This window comes from Miniopterus natalensis, chromosome 9 (assembly GCF_054644295.1).
Source record: "Miniopterus natalensis isolate mMinNat1 chromosome 9, mMinNat1.hap1, whole genome shotgun sequence".
In the NCBI taxonomy this organism is placed as follows: Eukaryota; Metazoa; Chordata; class Mammalia; order Chiroptera; family Miniopteridae; genus Miniopterus; species Miniopterus natalensis.
The window spans coordinates 17,532,996-17,546,256 of NC_142089.1; the positions used below are offsets into that span (position 1 = coordinate 17,532,996).

At 51.2% G+C, this 13,261-nt stretch overlaps 1 protein-coding gene across 1 annotated transcript in view; it reads right to left on the minus strand.

Moving 5' to 3' along the window:
- Positions 1-6,249: 6,249 nt before the first annotated feature.
- The window catches only part of COL16A1 (collagen type XVI alpha 1 chain), a 47,502-nt gene continuing 40,490 nt past the window's right edge, over positions 6,250-13,261 (minus strand). The window contains exons 63-71 of the mRNA XM_016217386.2: positions 11,727-11,777; positions 11,294-11,383; positions 10,778-10,813; positions 10,164-10,208; positions 9,079-9,267; positions 8,669-8,735; positions 7,757-7,933; positions 7,500-7,577; positions 6,250-6,631 (exon numbers count right to left, since the gene is read on the minus strand). Of these exons, the coding sequence (XP_016072872.2) occupies positions 6,429-6,631; positions 7,500-7,577; positions 7,757-7,933; positions 8,669-8,735; positions 9,079-9,267; positions 10,164-10,208; positions 10,778-10,813; positions 11,294-11,383; positions 11,727-11,777 (936 nt within the window). The 3' untranslated portion in view covers positions 6,250-6,428. The remainder of the gene's footprint in view (positions 6,632-7,499; positions 7,578-7,756; positions 7,934-8,668; positions 8,736-9,078; positions 9,268-10,163; positions 10,209-10,777; positions 10,814-11,293; positions 11,384-11,726; positions 11,778-13,261) is intronic.

Below are 13,261 nucleotides of genomic sequence, written 5' to 3' on the forward strand. Positions count from 1 at the left end.
AGATGGGGAAACCTTCAATCCCTTTGGTTGAAGTAGGATTCCAGGAAACCTTTATGATGGCTGGCTCATTAGGCAGAAACTGTGCAGGCAGGCAGTTCAGTGCAGGCCTCTCTGAAGTGCAGTTTGCATAAGAGGCCCCTGTATAGAAATGGCTGCTAGGCTCTGCTTTTGCATTTGAGCCAGCCCAGTTAGCCACCAGGAGCCCTTCTTAGTAGGTGTCTTTTTCTTTTTCCGGGTTCACAAATGAATGCCCAGTTCTCAGCAGGGAAGTCTTAATTGGTCCCTAAAGTAGGTCAAACCCTGGTTACTAAGTGCCTTTATAGTTGTGTAATTACTTGCCATTTGATGGTTCAGGTTCTACACTTGTTTGCACACTTATCTGATTACTATGTTAAATTTTTCCATATGGGCACAGATTGTGTCTGGGTTTGCTTGTCTTTATATCCCCAGTACCTAAGACAGTGCCTGACATTGTGTTTTTAAAAAAATAAACAAGCGATTATGTTATGAGGTGTTATCCACTCCAGCCCATCTATCTAGCCAGGCACTTTCCAAAATCACAGTGCTGATCATACTTCCTGCCCACTGGGTAGCCTATAATGGCTCCTCTTCATCTACACCAGAGGTGGGGAATGTCCAGTCTGAGGGCTGTGTATAGCTAGTGAAATCATTTGGTCTGGCCCTGCCAAGTCAACCACTGGTGGGACTTGAAATTCAATACATCTAGGAGCTTTTTTTATAGCTAATTTTTAAGTTGATAATTTTGTATGGCCCGAGAATGGTGTTATAAATATCCAAATGGCCCTTGGCAGAAAAAAAGTTTCCTCACCCCAATCTACACCAACAACATAAGCCCCATCCTCTTCATTCTGGCACTCTAAGCCCTTCACAATTTTGCCCAACCTCACCTTTCCTATCTTATGTCTTACAGCCCATGTCTTTGTTCCCCTCTTGTACTCCTATGTTCAGTTTCACCACTTAGCACTCTTGCTTGGAGTGAGAATCTTGATTTTACCACTTTCTAACTGTATGACCTTGAGCAAGGTATTTACACCTCTCTGAGTCTCAGTTTCCTCAGCTGCCAAAAACAAATATGTAGAGATTTGAAAAATGAGCTTATTGCACCTGCTCTTGTCCAGATTTAGGCTCAAACCATTCCTTTCATGGGACCACCATTCCTACCATTGCCAGCAATTCAGAGCACAGTTGCAATCCCATTGTCCACCCACCCTCTCACATTCCTCCCAGCTCCAGCGTTGGCCACTCTCTCACCTGCCTCCCTTTGCACTTGGTACTGTCACTGTGCTATATTCCAGCCTGCTTGTGTGAGTTCTCTTTGATATTTTTTCCAAAACCCATTCCTCTCCTTCAGCTAAGAAAATCCACCAAGTCTCTCAGGCCAAAAAAACTAGGAGCATTCTTGTGTGGCCTGTTTCTTCACACACTATCCCACCTTCATTTGCTTGAGTTCAAAAACAGACTCACATCTGCCCTTTTGTGCCTGTTTGCACTATCACCCTAGTCCAAGATACCATCATCTGTGGCCTGGATCATTACACTAGCCTCCTGACCAAAGTTCCTGCTTTCACTCTTTCCTCCACACCCTATTCTTTATAGAGCAGCCTGAGTGATTGTCTTAAATGTAAAGCAGATAATGTTATTCCTAAGATTAAACTCCTCCAGAGGCTGCCCATAACTCTTATGATAAAATTTAAACACATCCTTATGACCTTCATGGCCCTCTATGACCAAGACCCTGCCTGCATCTCCAGCCTCACTTCCAGCCACTGCTGTCCTCAGTTCACTCCAGCCATGCCTGCCTGGCCTCCACCCCTGGTCTCCACCCCTGGAACCTACCGAGATCATTCCCACCTTCAGGTTCTTGGATGAGCTCTTCTCCCTGTCTGGAACGTTTTTCCCTTGGCTCTTCACTCCTGCTTGCCATCCAGGTCTCAGTTTAGACAGCACCTCCTTGGGGGGACATTCCTTGACACCACATCTAAAGTAGCATTGCCTGCCCCCCCATTCTTGTCATCTATCATAGCATATGTGTCCCTTTTTCATAATATTTGTCACTATTTGAATTGTTCTCTTTAAAGTTTACATGTATAGTGTAGTATTGTCCTTTTCTTATGCACCCCTGTATCCCCAGTGCCTAGAACAGTACCTGGCGTGAATTCAATAAATGTTAGTAGTTGTTGTTATTCTGTATTGAATCCTTACTAGGTACTGGGTATTGTGCTAAGTACAATGCATTGTTTCATTTTCACCACAATCCTTTGAAAATATAGTTACCCATTTACAATGAGGAACTGAGGCTGAGAGAGGCTAAGTGACTTCTCTACTACCAAAAGGATGAATGGAAAAGTTGGGAATTGATCGCAGGTCCACCATATTTTAACTACTCAGTACTTAGTGTTTAGTGGGTCTTGTCTTCTTCACCTTTGTAAACCACCCTGCCTTCCCCTAATCCAAAAAATAGGTGGAATTGAATTGCAAAATCTCAGAAAGGAAGTCCTGAAGTCTGGGCTGAAGGTCAAGGGAAGAGAGAAGAGTGAAGCCTGGCCTGAAAATGGGGCTGATGAGACACACACTCATTTTATTCCACAAACATATCAACCTACAGAGTTCCCGCCACTTGCCAAGCTCTGTGTAGGTGCTGAGGATTAAACTCCTATGAGAACTTCACGCCCCAGCTTCCTCTGCCCAGCAAAGGGCTCTCAGGAAAACAGCCTGTTAAATGTCTGCTATTTGGGGGCAAAGGCATCCAATTCATTTCTTGAGCTGTCAGAAACTAGCCAAAGCCAAGCCCAGGGCTGTGCCTCCGAGCTGCTGCAGCAGGCCCAGGTGTGTTTACTTTGGAGAGGGCTGGATAAAAGGGAGACCAGGACCTTCCAAAGACTGGAAAACAATCAGCTCCTTTCCAAAATCTCAGCTACCTGAAGCAGACAGAGGTGGGTGGGAGGTTCCTGCTATTGTTTCCCCTCTAGCCAAAGAAGAACACTTGGATTCCAGCCCTTTTCAGAGCACGGGGCACTTTCCTGAGTTCATGGAAGCCCTGCTGCTGACTCGTTAGAGGTGGGGCAGAGCTTGATAGTGGAAGCCCCATCCACTGGAAACTCCCTCCTCCCCCAGAGACACATTCCCACAGGCATCCCGGCTCAGCACCAAGCTCCAGGATTGCTTACTGAAAAGGAAGCTCAACCCTCACCTAATATGGAATAAGCGCTCTTGGATTCCAGCGAGAGCCAATCCGAAATTTAAATTCCAAGTGGATGCTGTGGATCAGGGGGCAATTTGCAGCTTTCCACAGAACCAACAGAAAACTCAGAAAAGTGAGAACAGCGGCCGTGCTGATTCCACCCCTCCTATTGTGGAATCATATGGAGCGTGCCTTGATGCTTTCCACTCCCATAAACTATTCAGGGCAACAACAGAAAGATCTAGTCTGGTAAGAGGCTAATGGGCCAAATGTGAAGAGTCTAAATAGATTCTGAATTCTGGGAATGGGAAAATATGATGACGAAAAGGAAGATTTAAATTCCAGAAGGGCCCTGCCAGGCGTGGCTCAGCGGTTGAGCGTCGACCTGGGATCCAGGCGATCAGGGTTCAATTCCCGGTCAGGGCACATGCCTGGGTTGCGGGCTGCAGCCGATCAATGACTCTCTCATCATTGATGTTTCTCTCTCACTCTCTCTCCCTCTCCTTTCCTTTCTCTGAAATCAATAAAGATATATTAAAAAAAAAAAAAATTCCAAAAGGCATCACATTTTGGGATTTTCCTCCGCAGAATAAACATGCAGCAGCCTTTCCTCCTCTTACAGAGCAGAGGGCCCGTCGATCCGTTCTTCACACGGCCGCCAGTGAACTGCACGTAGGCAAACCCGACACCCTGGCAGACCCAGGCTTCCCGCCGCCTCCCCGCTCCCGCTGCGCATTCCAGCCGCAGGCCGCGCCGCTCTCAGCGCTCCGCGCGCTGTGCTCCATCATCCCCGGACCTTGGCACGTGCGGCGCCCTCTGCCTACATCCATCTCCGTCCAGACACAGCTAGGTCCCTCGGCCCCGTGCTCCCTCGAGCCTGGTACTGCCCCACCACCCCACTCTGCTGTAATTGCTTGTTTAACTGTCTGCTCTCCCCGTAGATACTGCGGGGGCAGGGACCATATCTGTCTAGTTTGCCTCCGAATCCCCAGACAGTTCCTGGCACAAAGTAGAAAGGGGAAATGGACTCATCAAGTTAGGCTTTGCCAATCTGAACGATCTGTGTGTTGCCTTAAAAGCCTGGAATACACTAAGAAACGAAGACAGAAAACTAACGGCGGGCACGCGAGAAAGCTGCCTGAAAGGACGGGACGCCTGTGCCCCTCCTTCCTTTCCCTTCAGCTTCCGCGCTTCCTGAATTTATGAGCACAATCCATGGGCTGGCTTTTTTGCTGACCACAGTAACAGAAGAGACTATAAACTCAGCTTTCCATCTGGATCTTCATGGTCCAAGGAAATACAGCAATTTCAGACTCCAGGGAGATGAGCACTCAGATCATGAAAGCTTAAACCTCATCTGTCGCAGAATCTCCTAAGAGTGGTGTGAGTTTGACTCAAGGACAAAGCGAAGAAAGCATCGCTTATTCCGCAAGGATCGCCGCCCAGTGGCTCACAAAGGGGATGAGCTTGATGTTTTCTCATGGCCACCTTCCCCTCTGGCTTTCAAAGCCAACCTGGCGGACTCAACAGCTGGTCCTTTCTTCTTTCTTTCTTTCTCCTGGCGCCAGCGAGCTCCTTGTCATCAGCACTTCACAGGATGGGCTGAGAGGGAAGCTGGCCTTCCAGTGGGAGCACTGCAACATCTGTCCTCACTCACTGTCCAGAACTGGCTGCTGCTTCAAGGCAAAGGTGATGTGCTTGCTTTTTAATGGCTTATGTGAGAACCAGGGTTAACCTAGAATTGGTAGTGGGACATGAAATAAGAATTGACTCCTCTGATAACTAAAAACATCACGGAGACCCTTGGGCATGCTCAGGAATCAGCCTGAGTTCATTCCCCTGGCCTCGGCACTCCTCTACTCCTGGCCAGGGGCGGGGTGGGGGGATGGGGGGGACAAAGGTTTGAAAAGCCACCCATAGGCTGATCTCCTGGAATTCGGAGTCCTGCTCGAGAAAGGAATTTCCAGAACTATGCTGGAAGTACCAGCTCTGAAGAGATTTGACAGCCAGTTTGAAGGCTTCAGGCAACTTGGATAAGCGCCTGGATCCCGGCTACATTTCTAAGCCTGCTCTGGGATCGCTTTGAAGTTTATCCAACTTGGATAAGCTGGGGCCAGTAAAAAGGCTTTCTTTGGGAGTCCCTCTGGATGTGCCCTGTTGCTTTCTCACAGGGCCGCCCGCCTAGAACGAGGGAAAGAGAAAGAGAAGCTTGAGATGGAATGTTTCTGTAATATTCAACTTGCTTTTTTTTCTTCCTAGCCTTTTTACATATGGAGGAGACAGGAGATAGATCACCAGACTCCCAGCAGACTTTGAGGACCATAAGCTTAGATCCGATTGTGGCTTGCCCATGACCCCTTTGTACTGATGCAACCTGTCTCTGAAGACCTAGGCTAAGATATATGGGGAAGGACTACATGTTAGGTTAACAAAGAATAACAAAAGAGCCATCTGCAGTCCAGGAGAGCTGGGGGCAGGGCCATGCATCAGTACAGGCAAGAGGTTCCATCTCATTTCCCAGAGAAGCATTCCCTGATTGCCTAGGCCAGGGCTGGAGCTGATCTTCCCTCCTGTTTCACAGGCTTTCTAATCACAGAATTACTGGAGCAGCAAGGAGAGACTGTGCTTGGCGGATGAACACACTTCAAAAATTGGGTGGCATTTCCCAAGGTGCAACCTGGCTTAGCTTTGCGTCACACTCAAGAAATGAAAAGGGTAGGTGGGGCACCAAACACTGTTTTCTTTAGGAAAGCAACTAGGGAGGGGCCTTTATGAGCTGGAAGTGGGGTCTTCAAACCTGCTTTTGGCTCACTCGCAGGGAGAGGCTGAGCGACACCCCTTCTCTGACTCTGAGAAGGGTGCTGTGAAGGACAGGACACAGTCCGGAGGACCGAAGGACAGTTCAGAAGCAGCTGGAGAGGAAAGCTGAGCTGGGGCACCATGTACAGCAGCATCCCACAGCTCCACGGGCTGACCATAGACGATGAAGGAAATGCCCTTTTTGACCTTGGGACCAAATGACAAAGGAGGCTGACAGGGAGAGCAGCTGCAGCACCAGAGAAACCCCACCGGAAGTGGGACTACATATCGTTTTATTTTTTTATTGACTGATAAAAAAATATTAATAGCAATTAAAAAATCAAAACATTCACAACCCATCACAGAGTCTTATAAGTTTTAGCCATCTGTTCCCAATGGAGTCCTTCATCTAACGGAGATGGGGAATTCAGCCGAAAGGCCCCTTCATGTTTTTCACGGGTGGGTATTGCTGCTCCATTGGCATGGCCCCAAAGCAGTCGGAGGGGTTACAGTAGCCAGTCTTGCCCGGCTGGCCCATGGGGCCCGGGGGGCCAGGGATGCCAGGGATGCCTTGTTGGCCCATTGGTCCAGTTGCTCCCATCTTGCCATACCCTGGAGGACCTTGAGGACCTAGGGAGGGAAGAGTCAGAAAAGGGAAATCAGGAGACCCAGACTACAAGAAAAGAAGAAATAATGGTCATGGTAAAAAATACCTTGCATTTCATGAATACGTCTCAGGTTACAACATGTTTTCATGAGATCTGATCGGAGCCTTACATTAACTTAACAGTAACAACACTACTACTGGCTAGTTTTAGCGAGAGCTTCCGTGTGCCCGGCTCAAGGCTGAGTGGTTTTTATGCGTTATTCATTGACTCACAGCAGTTCCGTGAGAAAGGAACTATTCTCTCACCTTGTAGGTGAGGACACAGGCTCGGAGAGGCTGCCCATGTGGTAAGTGATGAAGCTGGGTCTCAGCACCTGGCCATTAGGCTTTGGTCATTCTTTTAGGCTGTATGGTCTGTCTTAAGCGACCTTGTCAAGGTCATCCAGCCAGTGAGATGCCCAGCAGGACTTAAACTCCCATTCCCTATCCCACAGCATCTGGCCAGTTTAGGTCTTGAGGCCAGGCACTGGCCCTTCCATTCCCCACACATGCCCTAGGAGAGTGTCTTGCACACAGTCGCATCGCTGTAAATGTTGGTTGATAGGTCTGTAGTTATTCGAGGTTCCACACAACTGTGTTATAGAAGGAGCATGAAGAAAGGAGATCTCAGCTGCTCTAAACATGGTCTTTTTTGGGGGGGGTTCTTTTTTTTAAATTTATCTTTATTGTTGAAAGTATTACAAATGTCCCCTTTTCCCCCCATTAGCCCCCTCCCCCGTACCCCTCCCCCTAGGCCTTCACCACACTATTGTCTGTGTCCATGGGTTATGCATATATGCATATAAGTTTTTAGGTTATAGATTCATGGTCTTAAATGCTGGATTTTCCTACCTGGGGGGCCGGGGAGACCATTTTCTCCTGCGATGCCAACACCAGTGTCCCCCTTTTCACCTTTGGTACCGGGTAATCCTGGGACAAAAGAAACAAAATAAGAAGTCTTATTCCTGAGCAGAAAAATGACACACCCAGTTGGATTATTGGAAATACACACATACATGTGCAAATATATTCACAACAGACCTCATACAATGCTCATGTGTGACCCAAACAACTACGTGTGCACTTCGGGAACCAGAGGGCAGATCTACCTCTCATTCCTGGCAGACCCTGCCGTCCTTCTCTGCCAATCTGACCAGGAAGCCCAGGTGCTCCTGGGGAGCCTGGCCGGCCGGGAGCACCATCTTTCCCCGGGGGCCCTGGTCGTCCTGGAGCTGCCGCCACCTCCATGGGGAACTGAATCCTGGAGGTGTAGTAAGCCATCCTCTCTGTAAGAAAGGCCAGGGACAGGTCATAGGGCACCCCAGGGACTCAGAATGACTGCAGATGCTGCAGACAGGCCGTCTGCATGGAGTCCAAAGCTGCCTTTCCTCAGAGGGACATCAGAGCCAAGGGTGTTGGTCTAGGGGGTTGATCTAGGGGGTCTTCCGTGCCCTGGCCTCCACCTTGTTTTCCACGCTGCTCCTTCTGAAGCACAGACCTAACGACAGCATCTCTTTTCTCCAGCATCTTTCATTAATTCAGCACTAGCTCCAGATTAAAGTCCAGACTCCTTGCTTGGCTTTCAAGGTCTGCTCCCCAATCACAATGCCCAGCCCCTTGAGGACAGGGCCCATGTTTCCCCCAGTCCCCAGCATATCAGTGCTGGACAAGCATATGAACAGGAAACAAGCTTAAAATGAAACCACCCCAGCCATCTTAAGTTGCTGCTTGCTCCACTATTTAGAGCTTACTGCACACAGACCCGTTTGATGTAAATTTCCTTATCTGTCTCCTTGGCTCCAGTGGGGGCTTGGGGAGGGCGGGAGGGAATCATGTTATCTCTGAAGAGAGCAGGTGAAAAGGAACATCTGAAACCTTATTGAACACATGCCTGTAAGTGGGGGGTGGGGGTGAGTGGGGGGTAGGATATTGAGCTTTAAGGAAAAGGAGGCCAGGGCAGGGCAGAGGAGCAGCTTGGAAGGGCCAGCAGCACCCACTGCCACCTAGCAATTGCCAATTACCATCAAACATTTTAATGATCTCTTGTCTGATGAATCTCTTGATTTCATCGTAATTCACCATGTCTCCCTGAGGAAAGAGAAGAAAACCTGTCTCAGTTATGCTTCCAAGCCTGGTGCTCTCCCCCTGGGAATAGATTTTATGGAAATAAAGGATGGCGAAGGAAACAAAGGTCCCAGGAGCCTCGCACAGGTACTTAATCCTACCCCCCTGGAAATGGTCCAAAACATTTGTGCATCAGTGCATTTTTCTGGGGAGAGGGCCCTCAACCCCCCACCCTCCCCACACAGTTAAGAGCCACTCGTATGGGAGTCATGCTGTTTCCTGCTGAATGTCAGTAGGAGGTTCTAAAATGGTCCATGCTCCACCCTGCACACCCAGACAATGTCTGTGGCTGCCAGCCTCCCCTTACCATGGAGCCAGGCACCCCGGGCAATCCAGGGTTCCCCACAGGCCCTGGAGATCCAGGATGGCCTCTCTCTCCTGCAGGACCTGGTGGTCCAACAGGCCCCATGGAGCCACTCTTGCCAGGCCCACCAGGCATGCCAGCTCTTCCCTTCTCTCCTGCCTGGCCCTTCTGGCCTGAAGGTCCTGGATCACCCTACAAGACAGGAAGTCACAGTCCAACACTGCCAAGTACTGTCAAGTCTACCTCATGATGTCTTAGCATCTGCCCCTCTCCATTCTCCAACCAAGCCCCCAGCATCTCCCTTGGGACTGTGGCCACAGCATCCTGACAGGATGCCCACTTCACTGACCCCAGGCAGTCCTTCTAGAAGGCAGTTCTCATGGTGTTACTCCCTGCTTAGAACTTCTGGCAGTTCCCAGCTGCCCTCTGAATAAAGGTCTAATTCCTTGGCCAGGCATTCAGGACCATTCATGATATGGTTCTGATCCCATCTGCTCCAGCCTCATCTCCCTGCCCTTGCACGTCCCTCCAGACCTCAGGGACTTCCATTCTCTGACTTGACCACACCGCCTCAGTCCTCTTTGCCTGAATGCCCCTCCCTTCCTCTCTACCCATTGCACTCCGCCAACCCAGCCGAAATGTCCCGGTTTTTCTGTGCAGCCTCCCTGACTCCCAAGCTGAGCTGGGTGCTCTCCCCCTGATCCCACAGTGCTGTGTCTAATTTCCAGTAGAATCTGTGTAACTGGACTAAGTGAGCACCTATTGTTCAGAGGCCTCTGTTTACCCAATGCAAGGACAGAGGCTGGGAATGGGAGCAAGATCAAGTGGATGCTTGTAGAATGAATGAACGAATCAACCAACCAATGAGTGAGTGAACTTGAAACATCCATCCCCCCAACCATAGCTCAGACCCCTGGGACAGCCCCATGCTAGAAGTGTTCAGAGATGAGGCTGCTCCAAGTTCTGCCCACTTTCTCCCCGTCCAGTGGCCTTCCTGCGTCTCCCCTCCATGGCTAAGATCATAGCTGGGAGCTAGGCTTAACCAACTCCTGAGCTTCTCCTCTCAAACCCAGCCTGTGTCCACTCACCTTGGGACCAGGCGGTCCATAGAGTCCCTGTTTTCCAGGGGGTCCCTAGAGGAAAGCAAAAGCCAGAAGTCAAGTCTGTGCAGCATCCCCAAGCCACCCAGGGAGGCACGTGCCGTGAAAGGACCACCTTCCACAGCCTTGGGCCCCTGCGCTGTGCCTGGCTGGGCTCTGTGTGAGAAACGATGATGGCCTTCCTGTTAACAGAAGGGCTGACAGATGGAAAGGAGACTAATGTCCCCTAGAGCATGGCCTTAGATGATTATGTTGGTTGGGTCCCTTGTTACAGACAAAAAGAGGTGAGAAGTCAGAATGAAGGGGACAATCTGTGGCATATTGAAGGGCCTGGCAAGAACTTGTGCCCAGGAAATGTTTGTTTGGAGTTTATTACTATTACTGTCTCTTTCTGACCAGGTACATGGTTTGAAAGACAGTGACAAACAAGTCTCACTCTCATCCCCATCTGCTAGTCCCCAACGCCTCTCCCAGGGCAACGAGGGCAGCAGTCTCCTACATATCTGTCCGGAGGTACCCTGCACAGGCAATGGTCCCTGGCTGAACAGGGGGGTCAGGGTAGGGCGGCGGGCGGAGGAAGGACAAGCCCAGCACAACAGTACCTCTTTGCCAGCCGCACCATCCGCACCCGGCTCACCCTGGGAAGTAAGAGCAATAAAGATGTGATGAGCGGCCACCCAGCTTAGTGTCACATGCCTCCCCTTGCCCACCGGGCATGCCCAGCCCCCATTCCACCAATGGGTCCTGCTCCTCCCCCTTCCCCTGGGACACTGTGGGCACAGCGTGGAAACTTAGACTTCCCCACACTCCTGCCTGTTCCCAAGCCCCACACCGACAGCTCCAGGCTGTCCCCTGCCTGACGCCTAGCCCAGGGATCTCTACAGGTGGTGCTGGTGCATAGTCAGAGGCAGTGGCCTGGTGTGCAGCTGGCACAGTGCTGGCTGCTGAGCTTGTCCCTTCTTCCAAATATGTGATCCTCAGCACAAGCTCCACGCCACCGTCTTCCATGCACACAGCCTCTCCTTGCCTGGAGACCCCAGACATGCAGTGCTGCGCTCAACCAACAAAACCAACTGGCCCTTTCTTGGGGGGCTGTGCTTTAAGAGGTGCAGTCTTACCGGGGGGCCAGGGTGTCCAGGAGGTCCAGGTTGGCCTGGAAGGCCTGAAAGGCCCCTTTCTCCAGTGGCTCCCCGGTCTCCTTTCAGGCCCTAGAGGAAAGGAAAGAGTGTGGTGAGGGGGGAGGGGAGAAGGGAGAGGGAAAAGTGAACTCCGCATGGCCAGAGGCAGACGCTGTGTGCCAGGGACCCTGCCCCCAACCCCAGGAGCTGGTGCTTCCCGAACTTGAGACAGGGCCCTGGGATGGCCTCCATCCCTCTCCCAAGGCCTTTACCACATACCAGTTGGGGAGATCTCTGGAGGCAAGAGAGGATGACCGGGAAAGGAGAGGGATGGGGCAAACTGTTTCGCATCCCCCAGCTCCCTCTGAAAGGAGCCCACAGCAGAGCAGGGCCAAGTTCCTGGGAGGGGGGATGAGGGGAGCCTGTCACTCACCACTGCAGAAATCCCAGCTGGGCCTGGCTGGCCTGGAGGCCCCGGTGGTCCCTAAAGAGAGACAAAGGCAGTGGGTTGGAAAGAGTCTCCAGTGACAAGGCCCCTGGGAGGTGTGGAGGGACCGACAGCAGAAACAAACCATAAACTTCATCCTAAATCTTCCTTCCTTTTGGGTCTTGTACTTGAGTTTCTGCCAGAAGATTTGTGCCTGAGCTGAGGCCTGGGGGTCCCTGAGCTCACTGGACCTTCATGCCTGCCGCACACTGAGCAGTACATCTGGGGCTGTGCTGAGGGGATGATCTGGGACCCAGAGCCAAGTGCAGACGGCAAAGGCCTGAGGGAGTTCCCTATGCAGTCTGGGTGTCTTCTGGGCTCCCCACCTTCCTTCTGTATTGGGAACTGTGCAGCAGGGTGTGATGGGCAGGGGCTCAGCACCAAGCCCAAGCCTCCCTGGTCTCCTGCCACTCTCCTACCGTGGGAGGACGAGACTCAGACACGAAGGAGTGCTCCTGCCTTGCCTGGGCTGGCCCTTGTCCAAATGCCCTTCCCCCATCTCCCCACATCTTCAGCTGTGGCACTGCTCCAATGTCACCTCCCTGAACAGAGCCACACAGAGCTACCCAGGGCTCCAAGGGCCCTCAAGTCTCTCTCAGAGCACTTCCCTCCACAATCCCAGATGGAAAGTCTGGGGCACGGTCTCCGTCCTACTCATCTGCACTCTCCTGGACAGGAATGTCCAGCACTGGGACCAGCGCACAGCAGGGGGCTGGGCGGGATGGACAGAGGTGAGAAGAGGAGCCCTGTGTCCCTCTTGTCTCCAGCCCCTGAATGAGTCTTCAGGGGAGACACAATTCAGAGTGTATGACTCCTTCTTTCATCTGTAACATGAGGGGGGACTGAGCTAGACCTGCGGTCCCCAATCAGGGAGCTCTGGACCCCTTGAGCTCTATAAAAATAGTGATGAAGAACTGAGAGTTCTGTTTTTTGGTCATGAACTATTTTTAACATTTTCAAAAGCCTGTAGCTCTACAGCCAGCCACAGTAGGGCTGCAGTAAAAGGCCAGTGTGTTTATTCAATTTTCTCTAGAACCCCACCAGTGTGGCACCCTCACACTGATCAAAGGCTCCCAATGACAGTGCTCAAGGTTACTGATGAGTAAAGTAGACGGAAAATCCATTATTACTTAATAAATATTCTCTCCAAGTCGCCCTACCTCAGTAAATACACCACCCACTCACTCAGCTACTCCACACAGGAGTCACCCTTGACCGCTATCTTTCTGCTGTTCCCTGCCTCCCACTCACGCAGGTCCTGAGCCAGTCCTCTGCCTCTAAACACAGGCCAGCTCTGTGCTCTGCTACCGGCTCCACCACCACCATCCACCCACCGCTGAAAAGCCTCCCAGTGACACTTCTGCCTCCATTTGTGCCCCACCCCTCTGCCACCCCAAGCCCATGGTCAGAGGTCCTCCACCATCTGCATCATGTCCTCTCCAAACTCAGCTTCCCCGTTCCCACTCACGCCCCTTGACCTC